Source organism: Aulostomus chinensis, chromosome 21, assembly GCF_037954235.1.
Source record: "Aulostomus chinensis isolate RoL2024-O1b breed Wild chromosome 21, RoL_Achi_v1.0, whole genome shotgun sequence".
NCBI classification, from domain to species: domain Eukaryota; kingdom Metazoa; phylum Chordata; class Actinopteri; order Syngnathiformes; family Aulostomidae; genus Aulostomus; species Aulostomus chinensis.
In genome coordinates, this window is record NC_141340.1 from 6,529,289 (window position 1) to 6,547,847 (window position 18,559).

An 18,559-nucleotide genomic window follows, 5' to 3' on the forward strand; every position below is an offset into this window, starting at 1 on the left:
GCCATTCCGTTTCTGTCATATGATCCCACTTACGGCAGGGAGCAGGCTTCGACAACAAGCATCACTTTATTGTTTACTGGTGCTTGCTGACATGTAGACACCTTAAATGTGACGGACTTTTAGCTTTTATTTCCGAAAACGTATTGATATTTTGACAGTTATTATTTTTACGGACAATAGAAATGGCGGAAGTGGAGGAGCAGGTAAGAGCTTGCATGCTAACGTTAACTGGCTAATATTGACGTCCCAGGTTAGCTGCTTTCAAAGAGGTTACAAATGTTTCCAGAGGATTTTTATTTGTGGATATCTAGCGTGAGACACTCGTGTATTATCTGTTCTACTACTGAATTTTTGTCTTGTCACAATTATGTTTGGTTAAAGCGTCCTAATGTATAAGAGTTGCAGTGTTTTGTGTCATGATAATGCCTTGTGTCATGTGTTTTAATGCCATGTCATGTTTGTCTTAATGCAGAGCAGAAAATCCAGTGAGGAATTCACGGATGAATCTGAGGTAAAAAAGGATCAATGTTGTTTTTGCTGATCTAAAAATAGCAACTCCCACAGAACAAAGACATCAAGAGGGGACGAGGCTAATTGAATACTCTAAATCAGGGGTCTCAAACTGATCCAGGAGAGGGCCGTGTGGCTGCAGGTTTTCATTCCAACCAAGCAAAAGCAATACCTGATTCTACTTAAATCAACTAAGCTGTGCCCACACAGCTCATTTGTTGGATCAGGTGTTGCTTTTGCTTGGTTGGAATGAACCTGCAACCACACGGCCCTTACTGGACCAGTTTGAGTCCTCAGCTCTAAATTGACCATAGGGGTGGCTGTGAGTGTGAATGGTTGTCTGTTTTTATGTGTTGGCCCTGTGATGGACTGGTGATCCGTCCAGGGTGTACCCCACCTCTCACTCAAAGGCTGCTGGTGTAGGCTCCAGCCCCCCTGCAACCCTTAACAGGATGAGTGGTAGAAAATGGATGGATGGATGGATGGATGGATATCATAAAAACACAAATGAAGGGAGAGCAACATATGTTATGCTAAAGTTGTATGAGGAAAAGCTGTTCTTGAAAGTGTCATACAGTTGCACCAGCATGTCAGTCAACAGCATCATATTGTCAGTGTTCTGTCAAGCAATGATGATTTTTGAACTCTTATAAAGGACCAAAATACATAGCCAGTATCTATCAATGGTGCTTAATCCCTGACGGATCTTTGTCAGATTTTGAGAGGTGTCAAATACTCATGAATTTAAGATAGCTTAGCAAATCCATCAATATTACGACTGAGCTTCAGCTTGTTATGGTGCACCTGCGCTTCTGAGAATCACAAGTTAGCTAAATAAAATATAGCTTTTTATACATCAGCCTGGCAGGCGGAGGATGGCATCAGGGAGAGGCTGCATCCATACCCTTACCCGCCTGGTGAGAAAATGGTTAATCGTGACAAAATTATTTTTAATTATTTTAATTTTTTAATGATAATAAATAATTATTCATTATTATTTAAAAAAAACAACCAGACTTGAGCAAAAATGATTTATAAAATATAGTTAAAGGCTCAACAGAGGCGAGTGAAATGACATCAGCTGCAAATCATTTTTAAAAGCCACAGTTACAGCAATGAAGGTCAATGACAAGGCAATATCAACATATGTGTCTTGAAATAGAAAACATGAATATAATATTAATAACAACTAAACAGCAGAGTAAAAGCAAAGAGGGGAAATGTCAAGCTTGCACCGAGCTCCTACGTTGTGGTTTCCGTCCGTGTGCAGTGCGCTCATCGCTGTAGAACACAAACTCTTACAGGCAGACAAGCACCGAGGACTGTGGGATTCAGGCCTCCTGCAAGCAGCTGAATTTACTTGGAAAACCACAAAATACTGTTGCACGCTTGTTGTCTGTTACCTGATTGACAGCAGCTCTTCAGGGTGGAATCAGTGGGAGCCGGTGAGCTGGTTGTTCTGCTACTCACAGAAGAAATGATCAAAATAACAAATGCGGATTTTGAAAGTCAGATATCTGCTCGTCATGTGTTGATATGATACAGCAACTACGGAGCACTCAGATAGAAAACGCTAAACCCGATGTAGAACACAACAGTGTGGAGAGAGAGAGGGTGACGCCCGATAATATTTGGATTTTGCTTGAAGAAGCAGACTAATATCACTTCCTGCATCCACACGGTGGCGCTACAGTACACAACGCTCATTCTATTTAATGTTGCTGTGCGTCAGGCGACGGCGAACAGTGGATTTTGACTTAAGTCAGTTCGTCATATCATGTGTACTTCCTACATCCACCAGGTGGTGCTGTGACTTATATTCACCTTGTTGATGTCTTCAGGCCAGGACTCTCATCAACCTGTGAAATTGTGAAAGATCTGAACAGGTGAAGTCCAGATGCAACACCTTCATGTTCCATGGCCAAATATTGAAATTGTCCACCTCACCATGGTAACACCTCTTGGGAAAAAAAACCTCTTCACATTAGGGCCTCACCGAGTTTCTAAGATGTTTCCAACCTAATTTGAGGACCCGGTGACCTATAAGGAAGAGGACAACAGAATAATAAAAAAGTAATTTCCTGTGGCCACCGGGTGGCGCTGTGGCTTAGGTACCCCCAGATGAATGGGTTCTTCCTGCGTGATGCAAAGATGTCGAGGCGTGCTCCTAATTGTGCGTTTGAAGAATGTTTGCCTGAACAGAGGAATGACTAAACTGCCCTACAGGGGAAAGAAAACGGCGTTTTAAAAGAAAAGGTTACCTGCTTAAAACATAGACCAACTAACAATAGATGGGAAAAAAAAAGTTTTGATATGTGTAGTTTCTCTCTGGGGATGAAGTTTGCTTTTGTTGTTTGATACGCCTTTGAAAGGCGTGACCAATGCCCTCACATCAGAAATCTCACAAGCAGAATACACAGGAAATAGGCTAGATATGGCATTGTTGAGTGGGAAAGGATTGTTTTTGAAAATAACATTTTTCCACGCTATTGTCTCCCACCTCCAACTCAGTAGCACATAATGGCAGACAATGTTTTGAGTTGATGCACCCTCTGGGCAGCCACGGACTGTGCAGCATTGGTTCTAAACTGGATTAGGAGTAATATTCAGCCTGTGACTGGCCGCAAATTTGGGCTCATGCTGGAAGCTGTAACACAGTAGAATACCTTAAATTTGCTTTACACAAGCACCAAATTCATGTGTTTTTCATTGGCAAAGAACAGCCTCCTGGAATAAGAAAATTATTGCATTTCACACTAGCGAATGGAAATTTGTCTTTGTGCATATAAACAGTACATCTTTGTTGTTGCACAAAGGGATAGTAAAGCAGTCCGGGGGGGGGGGGGGGCATATGATGGACAAATACAAGTTGCTATTATAACAATTACTTGACGCGAAATTGATCGGCAAGGTTTTAAAGAAAAGGTTTGTTTATGTCGTTTTCCAAGGCAGACATTTGATCCAAAATGTTCTCAAGTGTTGGGCTGCTTTTCCTCATCATGTAAGAAGGCAAATAAATGTGATTATATTTGGGTTACTGGTGTACCAGGCCCTGGATTGAGTCACATGGCAAAGTATAATGGACATGTTCTCTACATTTTACAGGCAGAATGATTAAGTGAGGGAATTATATTGAAGGTAATGAATTTATTTTTGGTTTTGTTTGAGATTGGAGAAGATGAAATGCAGTCTAACATTTTGTTTACTTTTGCAAAAACACTAATATTAATAGTTGGTTGTAGCCAAATGTTAGTCACTTGGGACAAAAAATTAAAGGCTGATGATCATAATTAGGGATGGGAATTGAAAACCAGAAAACTTTAGAGAATTAACGTCATTATTCTAGAGGTTAGAGGAATAACCTTGAAAACGGAAGGTTGCCGGTTCAATCCCCATGGTTGGAAGGAAAAATGGTGACAGATGGAGGAGAAGAAAGTGGAAAGAGAAGGAGCGCCACCACGGCTGCGGTGCCCTTGAGTCACAACGCTGTTGCTGTGATCAAGGGGTTCCTGTAAAAGAGAGCATTGTTCTAGGCCAGATTCTCCTGAGTGAAATAAAGCTTCCTCTGAGCTTGTCAATGCCGGCGTGTTTTTCTGCTGGTTGCAGAACAATGATGTCATGTATCTACGCTGTTGGGAAGGAAAAGATGGGGAGAAATTTAATTTGTTTTGAACATGTACAGATATTGCAGGGAGACGCGCATGCCTTTCATCTAAAGCGTTCTACGTCTGACTTAATAAAACAGTTGAAAAAGCATTTATTTTTTCCCCATTTAATCAGTCGATAACAATCGTGTCCTTTCCCGTCATTAATCCTCATTAGTGCTGATCAACCTCATTGTCGTTGTACCGTGTGACGATAACTTGACCGTTGTGTTGTTTCGCCAAGTGTTTCTCAATTAATGACTGCAACAAAAGATCAAGTTCTTTTTATACCTGTGAAAAACCTGATGTAAAGTATATAAAAACGTAAAAACAGCATAATGGCAAACAACGTCTATGATTTAATATGTTTGCATTATAAAAAGAAAACACTTGTACAAGTATCCTGGGAGTGATTTCCTCCATCAAGGCCCAGGCCAGCCCTACAATTCACTTTTGTTTGATGATAAGACCAAACTTTATATCTTTTTAATTAACTGCCGTGAAGGGACAATGCACGACTGTAACAAATGCCTTTTTCAGAAAAGGTTACAATGAGCACCATCTTAGGAGACTCCTTTCTCAACCAGGAGGAGGACAGCGAGGAGGAACCCAAACTGAAATATGAGCGACTCTCCAACGGGGTGACGGAGATCCTCCAGAACGATGCAGCCAGCTGTATGACCGTCCACGACAAGGTAGGGGGGGGGGGGGGGCGCTTTTAGCTTCTCCTTCTCCACCCATCGCAAGTGAAGCATTACACATTGTTGAAGTACATTTGGGAGCCAAAGTCTCCTCTGTTCAGCCAGGCCATTCATTTCTCACCTTTCCCGTTGCTTTTCCTCTCAGGGAGATCCATCACAGGGAACCAGACGCCATTGTCTTATCCTCTTTTTATTCCCACTCTTACATATTCTTCACTCCTGTCCCTTTTTTTGGGGGGGGGGGGTCCAATGTGGATATTTTTTCAGGGACCACTCTCACTGAGATGTGTAATCATCGTGGCACCAGGAGCACACTTGCACGCCCGAGCAAAGCAAAAGTCATCCCCATTTATGTCTCCCTCACTTGATGTTTTTTGTTTTTTTTTAACTGCTATTGATTTTCCTTTATTTATTTTTACTTGGAGGATTTTGGTCCCAACTGCTTTAAAAAAAAAACAAAAAAAACAACCCACCTTGCCACGGCGTGAGGCATTACTTTAGTCTGAATGTGATCTGACTGTCTCTCTTCTTGGGTTTTCTTCAGCTAACGGTGTGGTCGCACCACCCGCCGCCTCCGCCGCCTCCACCAGCACATATCACCCTGTGTTGCCTCATATTTTAAGTGTTTGAATCGGAATTTCATTTGAACAATTCCGTGCCGATAAATCCCTTTAAAAGTTGCTTCGCCTCACAAGGTTGAACCCTTTATTTATTTATTTTTGGTTATTTTATTTGGGGAGATTGCAGGGGCTCTGTCTGACATGCTCAGCTGTGCCTGTAAATATAAGCATTTCATTATAGACTGCACTGAAGCATGGTGGGCTCGCCGCACATCCACATGCTGGTCGAGGAGGGAGGGGGATTAGGAGGAGGGCATGGAGCACGGGCTGGGGTGGAAGAACACACACTTAATCTAATGCCAAAAGCCCCCAGTTTCTTTTTTTTTTTTTTTTTTTTTTTTACTCCCAGTGGACACACACACACACGCACTTCTGCTGAAGCACAAAACACAGAAACCACTTGCTGCTCGCGAGAAATAATAGCTCTGAGCCGGGCAGGGAGGTGATTGGGTGGCAAGAGGAGCATGGGAAGAAGTCAGATGTACGCCGCATTTATTATGCTTAAGCATTTTAATTTGGAGGTGAAAAAAAATGCCATTTCACACTGTCTGCTTTAATAAATAGGGCTTTTCCAAACCCTGCAATTTCACAGTTTTGCCTCCAAGCTCACCCAATCCCCACTCTGCCCGTGTCGCTCCAGCTCCAGGAGGTTTTCTTTTTTTTCCTCTCTCTCTCTTTTTCAACACCCATCATCAGCACCAGATTTTTTTTTTCCCTCCAAAATCTTATATTAGTTTTAAGTGTATTTTAGTTTAATCAACAGCACATTTATTCCTGTTTCAGTTTCTTGCCCTGGGTACCCATTTTGGAAAAGTCTTCCTGCTGGATATCCAAGGAAATGTGACCCAGAAGTTTGAAATTGTGAGTAGTTTGAAACATCTTAACTTATAGTGCTAAAATTTATACTTCACTTTTTAAATTCAGAGCTGTTCTGTACTTTAAAACTTCCCGTTGACTCGCCTCAAACAAAAATAAGAGCAGCACAGATCCTCACACAGTCTTTTCAGCCCTGGTACGAGTAGCATTCGTTTAAAAATAAAGGGGAATAAGCTGTAAAAGTTTGATCTTAAACATATTTCATGTATATGAATACCCACATTTTAAGAAAACGTATCAAGAATAGGATCTCAGAGGTTGCTGAAATCATGCGTAGATGTAGGGTCAAAAATAATCTTGCACATCTGAGATATCTGATATCACTATTTTACGTCCCCCGTGTAATCAGCCAGTGAAGGGAATGAGTTCAGGGCAATAAGAGGACTCACAAGTAAAGAAAATAAAGAAAAAAATACTGTCAGTAATCAGGGCTGATTTGGTGACTTTACTGTAACTGGTGTGTTCCTGCTGAGCACACTGATTCAAGTGCTGCTCTTTTACAGAACTTAGTGCCAGTTATTAATCATGATGTGAACGAAACAACACAACCCCGGTGAGCAGAGAATTCAGTGAGAAGCAGAATGCAATGTTGGATTTATGATACAATAGAGCGAACCCAATACACTTAAGACAACGTAGATCAAATATAGATACAATAGCCAACCCTCTTCCCACCCAAATGAACCTAGTACCAGTTCTGGGCTGGTTCTAGTGCCAGCTTAGAACCTGCGTACATCTCCACTTCGTTGAAATGGCGGAACAACCAACCAGTCAACGGCGGACGACATCAGCTTCCATCCATACGTCCGTACTGAAGCTCTGCTGGACTGGACCCCAGACTGGCTCTGATTTGGGGTTTTTAGAAATGACGACAACAAAGTTTTCCTTCTAGACTATTAAGATCTACTCAAGAGGCCACATGGGTACAGAATACAGGCGCTTGAAGACGAAAGACCTCAGCCAGATCCTATTTTAAAGAAAAAATAGCCATATTTTTGCCATTATAGACACACACCCAATAATTAAATGGTTCTTTCCTGGCCTCTACTCCCCCTCTCTACAACATTTGGAGAAAAATCACCCTCATAGTTTTTTTTAGTAATCGCCTGAACAACCAATACAAGTTGTTCTCGGTTCTGCATTGCAAAAAAACCAAAATGGTGCCAAGTATATTTGTTTAATCTCCAGTAAATGCAACTTCTCATTACACTTCATAGTGGACAAAATAAATTAAAAAGTATTGTCTCTGTGACATGAAGGGCCTTTTATTTCATAATGATGATAATAATCCACATGTACGTAACAATTCTCGAGTTATGAATGTAAGAAAATAAGTGGAAATAATGAATTACTAATTCTGCGTCCTGGCTGTTAAACTCTGAATGATGAGCGACAATTCATTAAAAAAAAAATCACAATATCTGACTAGATATCAACACTGTGTATTTATTCATATTGATTTTCATGCTTTTCTAGCATTTTGCTATCTGGGTACATTGTCAGCTAGCATTAGCCTCGCTGCAAAGATATTTTTCCAGCTGCTAAAATAAGATGCCATGATATTGTGTCTGTGCAGAGTTCAGTCAAGATCAACCAGATCAGCCTGGATGAGAGTGGAGAGCATGTGGGCATCTGCTCTGAGGATGGGAAGGTGAGATCTTTCTGCTCATCACCGCTGGTCACTGATCCTTGGACCTGCGGTGAAGAATCTCCGTTTTCATCGATCATAATTCCTCCTCACATAAAACTCATCTTATCAGCCTCAAACTTTATGCTAATGTCGTGGAACTTGAGGTTTTTGGAGGTGAATGTTTAGAAGTCACTTCTCTCACAGTCGGAGCATTAACCCACAGTTTTATCTTCACCATATCTGCACATAAATCTTTTTTTTTTTTATGATGCAGAAATGTATAAAAAGCTCATACCAATTTTTAGTAAAGGTTTGCGCTCAGATCCGATGAGCTGTCAGTCAGCCATCATCCGTCTATGGATACCCTCGCCATGTTCTCCACATCGCTCTTATCTTGTCTTTTCTCATCATTACCACCATCCTTCATGGATTTCACAGTCAAGATATGCTCTGTGATATCACCCCCCACACACACATACACACACACACACACACACACACACACACACACACACACAATTCTTGCACTCTGATGGCGAAAACAAGATCTTGTCGCTCAAAAAGTGGAGCAGACAATTAAAATCAATGCTATAGCAATTGTTTGCCCTCAGCCAAGTCAGTTGGCTGTTAATCCATTGAAATCTAACTTAATCCTTAATCGCTGGTGCGGTTAGAAAAAAGAGAGATTGCATCAGGGTGTCATATTATTCCCCCACTTGTTGTTTTCTTTTTTGGAGCTTCGGATAAAGGAAAACTGAGTGTCACTAATAGAAAGTGAGAGTTACTCTAATGGCACAAGAACTGGCTGCAGCCAACGGAGGCCGCGGTCATGTACACGATTAGGAATCCTGTTTCTAAACCCTGAGGGTTCCAAGAATCAAGGTGTCCACTAATTGGTGACCCAGCGGAGAAGTTGGGAGCCAATCAAAGTCTTTTACAGAGCACAATTCCCCCCGCTGGCCTCAAGATAGTTGCAGAGGCAGCAATTAAAGGAGAAATGTTGAGTTATTCACCTTTGCTCGCCATTCTGATGTCTCATCTTTGTTTCAGGTTCAAGTATTCGGTCTCTATACAAGAGAAGGCTTCCATGAGAACTTTGACTGTCCCATTAAAGTGAGTATTTCTGAAAACTTATAAAGGGAAACTTTACTGATTTACAACCGGCTTTGTTTCGTTACAGTGTGGCTAGTAAACGTAAATGAATGCTGTGTACCTTCCCTCCATGTAGACTCTTGGGTGTTGTAGTTGGAAGGTTGCAGGGATGCACAGATACATCAGTATTGGCTGATATTTCCCTTGCTGACCACAGTCGGACATCTGATGATTAGAATCTGTCAACCCATCATCTAGCCTTGAGGAACAGGGGCCAGCATTTCAGGGTTTCTGGTAGCCACAGGATATCTGGTCCAAGACTTCCTTGTTCCATCCGTTCGTTGCTTAAATTTAACCACTCGAGACGTTTGAGTTGAAAGACGTCAAACTGATTGTTTCAAAAGTGGCTTCTTTACACTCAAGAGTATAGAACCCCTACAACAGATGTGTTAAATCCTCACACTACAGCCATTTTTCCAAATTTGCATTTCAGCCAGTGATGTCCGTATTTTTTTGCGCTCCGCACGGACTGTTTACGCGGACGCAACCGAGGCCCACTTAAACGTGATTGGTCAAAGCTGCTCAAACAGAAACGAGAAGCTTCCCTGCCATGACACGCTCTGTCTCCTCTGCCTGCTGATTTAGCTTTTATGTCCAGAATCTGTTTGTAGAGATTAAAAACAAGAAGGCACTCGCAGTTGACAGCAGACGGAATTTATTTGTAAATTTGAAAAACTATATTGTGTTTTGTTTTCCGAAATATGTCGGTGTAGAAAGGGTGGTATAAAGCCTTGTTCGCCTTTTTATTATCATTATAAACATCAATATCAGCCTAAAGTTTCGCAGTTGGATGGAGCACTGATCGGTTCGACCCAACATGAGCCTATTTATTGTCGCTTTAACGTTTTTGACCAGCGTCAGCAGACTCATCCGGCCAAAGTCCGAGCGAAGGTAAATGTATTTTTCTCACCAGGGTGATGGAGATGCAGTGAGTCCGGTTGCTGTATTTGCAGTATTCAATTAAAACCTGTACATTTCGGATGTGCACTGCCCTGACCTATGAATTTTTTGGTGGCTTTGAAAACATTGATCGCGTCCAAAAGAAAATATCTTTTGTTTTTATTTTAATTTCTTTGCAGAAGGAAGAGCAGGTAGATGGAAAAGTAAATAGATTGTGTCATGTTTCATCCTGTTATGTCATTTCCCCTGTAGACCTCGGTAACAAACTGAATTCCATTAACAATCAACTCTTAATGGTGTCATCTGTCCTTGCTCTGTATTTTAGGTGGTGGCTTTACACCCCCAGTTCTCCAGGTCGAACTACAAACAGTTTGTCACTGGAGGCAACAAGGTAGGTTTGAATTGTATTTTTTACTTGTGCCCACATTATTTACAGTCTTCACTATTTGTAGGCATTTCCTGCCACAATAATTCATCCTGATTGTGTCCGGGTGCAGTAATCCCGTAAACCTTCTCACTTTGGCTTGGCTGAAAGTGATGCGCAGGCCTTTGTCTGCTGTGAAAGGCTCTTACTTTTCTGTCTTTTTTTGCTGGAGTGCTCTCTGGAGAGATGCCCATTTTCACAAAGTGCTGTTCGCTCAACAGTGTTTGAAAAGCATTGCTGCACAAGCACTGGCAAATAGAGGTCATTATCAAGAAGGTCTTAGGATTTCCGGGTGCATACAGGTATCTCTTTCCTGACAGTTGTTTCTGGTAAATATGTCACCACAAAAGGTGAAATGTCTTTTAGAGATTAGGGATGTTATTATCTTTCTTCTTCTCCTTCTTCTTCTTTTTGTTTTCCTTTTTTATTAAGTAAAACCAACATACTAAATGCCAGTTTGTCTACCATAAACTACACCGACGTAGCAATGTGCACAGCTATCCATAAATAAAGTATACTGACATTTATACAACAGAGGTGAGGAAAAACAACTTTTTCATGAAACCCTATTGTTAGTGTTACTTTGCCATTTTCTTTGAATTGGCGCTGATTCCTCTCAGCTCCAAGTTGTGAAGGCCTCCACAAGGTGCCTGTGATGAAAATCAATAAGCCTCAACAGGAGCCACGTCCTGTCAAAGGAAATTCAATTTCGTCTCCACAGTTCTTTTGTCATATCATGTCTTTGTAAAGCAAACTGTTTATTAACATAGCCCAACTGCTGAATTAAAGAGCCTGGACAACCTTCTCTCAACCTTCTCAGTAATATTATGCAGTTGAGCTTTTTTGTAACAGTTTAAATAGTGAGGACAGTTCCAATGGTGCGGATGTGAATGGCGGGCTTTGTCCTCTGCATTTTTTGCAGTACAAGGCCTGAACATTTATGTGCGTGCGGTGCTGCGTCCACCTTGATGAGACAATGAGGTTTAAAATGCACACCGTGCCGCGACAGCGAATCCACATGTCTGCAGGAGAACTTCACCAATTTGTGTTTTAAACGCTCTTTTTCTATATTTGACACAATGATGAGAATAAATGGTGTGTAGCCTGAAGAAACCTGAGTCATTATGATAAATGTGAGACTGATGTATGAAATCACCCTCGGAATGCAGCACATTTCCAGCTCCGTCCTAATGGTTTTCATACCGTCCTCCACACACAACTTAACGGTGTGAATCTAGAAAATGACTCCAAGCACCACTGAACATGAAGCTTTCTCACTCGAATGGACTCCAACGAACAATCTGTCTCTTTTGTTTTTGTCTCTAAACATAGTGGATTTAAGATGAGCGTGCGGCCGCTAAAATTAAAAATTGTTCCGTTTTTTTTGTTGTGGGAAATATAAAGTTACAATGCGTGGTGGTGGCCCTGGGAATAGGTTTGGGTTCCTTTCACATTACTTGATTTTAGGGGAAATGCAAAATCCCTTTTTCATGTTAGCATGGAGCATTCCGCTAACATTAGCCAGCAGCATGCCAACAGGAAACTTAACTTTCAGGCTCTCAAAAAATGGTTCCGGTTTTAGATTTCCTCAGATTAAATGTGACCAACTTTGTATTTCACATGTAACATATTTTTCAATGTTGTCTGCATCAAATATGAAGAGTGCAACCACATTTGAGACCACTTTTGGTTATCACACTTGTATGTGTGATGTCACAGTCTCTTCTGGTCCAGCGCAAGCTTTACTCTCCAGCCAAGTTTTCACTCAGACATTGAACTTTAGCACCCACTGATTCAGTGTCAACCAGGATTTGACACTACCAGCGTGATTTGTTTGAGACCCATTTCTACCTGGTACCTTCACCAGTTCTAGACCTGGAGACACTGTTGTTGGGGTGGAAATCTGATTTTTGTCAGTCCCAAATGGAAAGAATCAGGCACTTAGCTGTGCTCCTGGAGAGAATATAGAGGAATCATGGTTGTGCTCAGGTTTTTGGCCTTTCAATGTGATGCACGAATCACCATGACATGCTATGACCCCAATAGTAGAGACATTACCTCTATAACCTCTTACAACCTTTTGTAGCTTTTTGAAATTCTTGTTTCTTCTTCTGCTTTTTACTTGTCATCCCTGATTAAATGAGAAATGCTCATAAATATAACGTATAAAAAAAAATTTTTTTAAAAGAAAAGAAAGAAAGTTCCCCAATGTTGAGAGGCTGCCCTGGACTGTGTCCTCGTCTGCCATGTGCTGTACAGCTACTGCCCTCTGTTGGTGGTGCTGCACACAAGCACTCCTGAGTGAAGGTATGAAGTATTTTAATGTTTTTTTTTTCTTTGATTTCTTTCTTGAAGCTTCTCCTGTATGAAAGAAACTGGTTGAACCGCTGGAAGACTTCTATTCTCCATGAAGGCGAGGGCACCATCACCAACGTCCAGTGGAGGGCGAACCTCATTGCTTGGGCCAACAATGTGGCAAGTGTTCTCTAACAACAACCAAATAATAACAGTTACATTAAATCCGAATGTGAAGATGCTCAACTTTAGTTGTTTCTCAGGGAGTTAAAATCTATGACATCAGCACAAAACAGAGGATTACCAATGTGCTGCGAGACAACATCAATCTGAGACCTGACATGTATCCATGCAGCCTGTGCTGGAAAGACAACACCACTCTCATAGTTGGCTGGGGGACTTCTATCAAGGTCCGTTTCTGTCTGTTTCGCAATGAATGTTTCACAGTGAAACTCTAATCCTCCCAGTTTTCTTACCCACTGTACTTTTCTCCTCAGATTTGTGTTGTGAAAGAGCGAAATCCCACCGAGATGAGGGATCTGCCCAGCCGCTATGTGGAAATAGGTATAAAATACATTTCTAAACCTATATTTGCGATTATGGCGAAGGAACAGTTCAATAACATACAATCCTTGTTGTTGATATGCTCCTGACATCCATTGCCTGATGATATTCTGTATTTAATGTCTCCACCTGAACCACAAGAACACCTCGGTGGAATGCCTTCAAAATTTGGCACAAACGTCCACCGGGACTGGAAAGACTTTAGTGGTCATAGGTCACTGTCACATTTTCATCAAGGCGTTATCTAAAAAATACCTTAAGGGGATTTCTACAGATTTGGCACAAATGTTCACCGGGACTCAAGAATGAATTGGAAAGCTTTTGGTGGTCTAAGGTCAAGATTACTGTGACAGACACTCATGGTGGAGGCATACAACCATGCAACAGTCTTAGTTAGTTTACTTGAAACCAAATCGAAGACGTAAACTTTAAAACCACAATAAAAATGTATAATCTGATTTTAGTTTCCCTTCTGTGCGTCTTTCGATCAGTTTCTGTATTTGAGACGGAGTTTTTCATCAGTGGCCTGGCACCACTGGCAGATCAGCTCGTCACTTTATTCTTCGTGAAGGAGAACTCTGAGCAGATGGTAATTATGCTTAATTTATGTTTATATTAATTGTGAGAGTATGGAATATTTACTCCCAGTGTTTGTGTGAGTGAGCAGGACGAGGAGTTCTTGGCGCGGCCTCGTCTCGACATCATCCAACCTCTCCCTGAGAGCTGTGAGGAGATTTCTTCAGATGCGCTGACGGTGCGCAACTACCAAGAGAACGAGTGCAGGGACTACCGCCTCGGTGAGACTATAAATGCCACACATCCTTTAACCTCTCCGTAATTCCATTATGCATCGACTATCAAATGTCAGCTGTAATGTACAGTACACGGAGGCATAAATGTATTTTCATTAACAGAGCATTCAGAAGGAGAGTCGCTCTTCTACATCATCAGTCCTAAAGATATTGTCGTGGCCAAGGAGCGAGACCAGGATGACCACATCGATTGGCTGCTTGAGAAGAAGAAATATGAGGTTTGTGTTGACAGGTTTTATGAGCGTAGCAAAAGGTTAAAGTCTCCAATTCTCCGAGTTGAATTCTGGCTGCTGGTTTGACTATGACAGGAAGCGCTGATGGCTGCTGAGATCAGCTTCAAAAACATTAAGAGACACGATGTTCAGAAGATTGGGATGGCTTACATCAATCACCTGGTGGAGAAAGGGGAATATGACAGCGCTGCCAGGTTCGTTTGACACGACTGGAGAATGCATCATAGCTTTTGGAAGATACCTGGAAAAAAACGGTCTTTTCTCCCCTATTTACAGACAATTTAAGCAATAACATTTTTGCACGTAAAAAGTGTGTAAAGGACAAACCCCAAATTAAAGCAGCTGTAGTAAAAGCACAACTTAATCCAAAAAGTGTCATTTGCCTTTCATTTCATTTTAACTCGTAAGGATGTAATCCACAGCTTCTTCGTCCACAAACATTTTGATTTGAGCCAAAAACGAACCAAATAATACACTTCCTACACCTGATATTCAAAGACTATCGTTTGTGTTTTGCGTGTGCGTGCTACACAACTGATACAGACCCGTCCTCTGAAGTAGTAGAATGGTGGTATTCTGATGACTTGATTGTGTTTTCCAACGCAGAAAGTGCCAAAAAGTTCTTGGGAAAAACATGGAACTGTGGGAAAATGAAGTATACAGGTTTAAAACCATTGGACAGTTGAAGGTCAGTCGCCAGGACTGCAGTTTCTCTGCTTGCAGTATTAATATTGTGTGTACTGCATTTGCTCAAAATCACTCTCTTGTTGCTGTTCTTACTCCAGGCCATCAGTCAGTATTTACCCCGAGGGGACCTGCGTCTCAGACCGGCCATCTATGAAATGATCTTGCATGAATTCCTCAAAACTGATTATGAGGTATTTTGTCCGACAGCATTCTTTGTTGACGTTCCTGTGTTCACGTATCGATCCACTGAGGTCAGGCAATTGTCTCCCGCTCCACCTAGGGGTTTGCCACACTGATCCGGGAATGGCCGGGAGAGCTTTATAATAACATGGCCATTGTCCAGGCGGTCACCGATCACCTGAAGAGGGACCCGTCTAACAGCACCCTGCTCACCACATTAGCTGAACTGTGAGTGATGATGTAACTACTGGGACACAATGATGACACTTTTGTTTTTTTCTGTTGAATTAAACAAAAATGTTTTGGATCTGTTTATGATATTCAGTGATACGTATCTCTACAAAACCAGGGTTAAAATATCAGATGTCAATCAAGTATTTGAACTGTCTGCAATGAAATGTTCACTTAAAGGACTTAAATGGAGGGAAACGTCATGCATTTATTGACTCAGAATGTTGTTGTTTTTTGTTGTTGTTTCTTTTTGTCCATCTATGCTACTGCAGGTACACATACGATCAGCGCTACGACAGGGCCTTGGAGATCTACCTGAGACTGAGACATAAAGACGTTTACCAGCTGATCCACAAACACAATCTTTTCTCCTCCATAGAAGACAAGATCGTCCTCCTCATGGACTTCGATAAAGAAGTAAAAGGCACTTCAGAAGTTGATTTAATTTAGCTCACACCGGTTGAGTGATGTTGTTTCTATATTTTCCAGAAAGCTGTTGACATGCTTCTCGACAATGAGGACAAGATATCTGTAAGTAGGCCAGGTTTGTAAGAATCTGATGGAAACCTGCTCCTCTGTGATGGCTTTTCTCTTGTCTGTCATTAGACTGACAGGGTGGTGGAAGAACTCGCCGACAGACCTGAGCTTCTCCATGTGGTGAGATACTGATACACATTTATATTTAATCCACGAATAAAAAGACACTATCGTTGACCCTTGTCTTCCCCCTACAGTACCTCCACAAACTGTTCAAGCGGGACCATCACAAAGGACAAAAGTACCACGAGAGACAGATCGGCCTGTATGCAGAGTACGACCGACCAAATCTTCTACCCTTCCTGAGAGATAGCACTCACTGCCCACTTGAGAAGGTACGCCCATCGTGCCCACCACCCACCAAGGAGCCATAAAACATGAACCATCTCATTTCTTCTCCTTTTTCTCTCCCAGGCTCTTGAGATTTGCCAGCAGAGGAACTTTGTAGAGGAGACCGTCTTCCTGCTCAGTAAGTTTTAAACGACATAATTCTTCTCCCCTTCAGATGTGTTAAAAGAAAGTTAATCTAGCATGACACCCGCAGGCAGGATGGGGAACTGCAGGAGAGCTCTGCAGATGATCATGGAGGAGCTGGAGGACGTGGACAAGGCCATAGAGTTCGCCAAAGAGCAGGACGATGCTGAGCTCTGGGAAGATCTCATCTCCTACTCGATTGACAAACCACGTACAGAAGCAGCTCTCTTAATGTCATTTTGTCTTTCCCTGACTTTTGCTGTCGTTAGTAACCTTTTCTCATCATCTCAGCATTCATCACTGGCCTCCTCAATAACATTGGAACCCATGTGGATCCCATTCTGCTCATCCACCGAATAAAGGAGGGCATGGAGATCCCAAACCTCAGAGACTCACTAGTGAAAATCCTTCAGGATTACAACCTGCAGGTTTGAAATATTACACCAGTAAAATATTAATTTTGATTTTTTTTTCCTCAGTAGAAAACTCCTGTAATGAACTAAATAAGACTTTATTAAATATCTTTAAAGACTAATTAGACTGTCTATAATCAGTCAAACTCCCTAGCGTCGGTGTTGTAAGTGGAGGTTTGCATCAATACTGTAAAAGGTGCAACAACTGTTGGCATTGAAGAAACTCCGATGAGTGGATGTGTCTTCTGTATTAATGCATAATTATAATAATATATATATATAATAATAATAATAATCTGCCCTAAAATAGGATGGCCTCCTCCTCGGCCGGTGCTACAAACCTCTGCTAATGTCCTGGAATTCGCCCTAATTTTTAGATTTCAAAATGAGACATTTTCACAATATCGTCGCATAGCCCTACCAGTGAGCATGTTGTTGTTTATGAAGTATCTGTTTCCTTGTCTCAGATCCTGTTGAGGGAGGGATGTAAGAAGATCCTGGTGGCTGACTCGCTGTCTCTGCTACAGAAGATGCATCGGACACAGATGAGAGGTGTCATGGTGGACGGTGCGTGGAAGGACTTTTTTTTTTTTTTCAAGCAGAGCTAGGGGAAATAATTCAATTTTAACTGAGCTCACAAACATATTGTCCTTTTTTTTCCAGAGGATAACATTTGTGAATCGTGCCACGCTACAATATTACCCTCAGGTATGTGTAGTCGTTACACGTTTGTTTTTTTGATGAGGTTATTTTGCATTTGACAACACAACATTTTGACACTTGTGTTTTAGACATGGCCAAACCCTTCAGTGTAGTGGTGTTTCACTGCAGACACATGTTTCACAAAGAATGTTTGCCATCCGCGGGAACAGTAAGAACCTTCCCTATAATCCTCATCTCGTGAATGTGACCGTAGTTACCATAACTGACGTGAGTCTCTGCCTGTTTCAGCTTCCCGGCGTGCAGTTTTGTAACATCTGCAGCGCAAAGAGGCGCGGGCCAGGAAGTGGAATCCTGGAGATGAAAAACTAAAGAGGAATTGATGCACTCTCATTATTATTGATTGCTTTATCTTCCCCCTGCTGCTTTCGTTACTGTCAGTGTGTTGGTCAATGAATATCACTTCCCCTCTGTCACTGAAGTGTACACAAGCAAAAAATGCAAAACAGTTTTATTGGATTTTCTCTGTATATTTATGCCCAATAACTGTAAAGTGCTGCAGCAGTTCTGCTTTCCGCTAATGTGATTTGTTGATGACATGTCTAAAGAATAAAAATGTATATTAAAAAAAACTGTCAGTGGTTCTGATAATGAATAACTTCATAAACCAGTCAAAGGAAATCCAAGACAAGTTGTACAATTTACATTAGCATGGAGCTTGTTAAAAAAGAGTTTAACAGTTTAATGACTTTAAATTGTTATTTCTTTTACTTTAAGGCTCAACATTTTTGTGGACCACCATCCACAGTATCATAAACTTCATGTTTTATTGTGTAAGTATGGATTTAATCCAAGATGCAGGGGAAAGAAACATTTGACAGGTTTAATGTTTGCAAAATTGACAATACTGTATAACCATCTTAGAGGAAAAAAAAAACAAAAAACAGCCACATTTCATGAATTAGTCATGGCATTCCCTCCATGGCTCCTAAAAGAAATGAACTGCATTTTCTTTG

At 41.4% G+C, this 18,559-nt stretch overlaps 1 protein-coding gene across 3 annotated transcripts; it reads left to right on the top strand.

Moving 5' to 3' along the window:
• The first annotated feature begins 2 nt into the window (after positions 1-2).
• On the top strand, positions 3-18,175 carry vps41 (VPS41 subunit of HOPS complex). 3 transcript variants are annotated; one of them, XM_086191295.1, is made up of 28 exons: positions 3-203; positions 473-511; positions 4,742-4,849; positions 6,259-6,336; positions 7,928-8,002; positions 9,032-9,094; positions 10,359-10,424; positions 12,813-12,936; positions 13,020-13,162; positions 13,250-13,316; positions 13,808-13,905; positions 13,981-14,113; positions 14,231-14,346; positions 14,437-14,555; positions 14,968-15,049; positions 15,147-15,239; positions 15,329-15,456; positions 15,732-15,876; positions 15,949-15,990; positions 16,066-16,116; positions 16,194-16,331; positions 16,411-16,465; positions 16,541-16,681; positions 16,762-16,898; positions 17,351-17,450; positions 17,547-17,591; positions 17,675-17,754; positions 17,835-18,175. In XM_086191295.1, exons 1-28 carry the CDS (start codon positions 183-185, stop codon positions 17,913-17,915), a joined length of 2,568 nt encoding a protein of 855 aa, XP_086047421.1. In that variant the 5' UTR covers positions 3-182; the 3' UTR covers positions 17,916-18,175. The 3 variants fall into 3 exon arrangements, with proteins under 3 accessions (XP_086047421.1, XP_086047422.1, XP_086047423.1); XM_086191296.1 differs by having other exon boundaries at positions 13,984-14,113; XM_086191297.1 differs by lacking the exon at positions 3-203 and having other exon boundaries at positions 490-511; positions 4,695-4,849.
• The last annotated feature ends 384 nt before the right edge of the window (positions 18,176-18,559 follow it).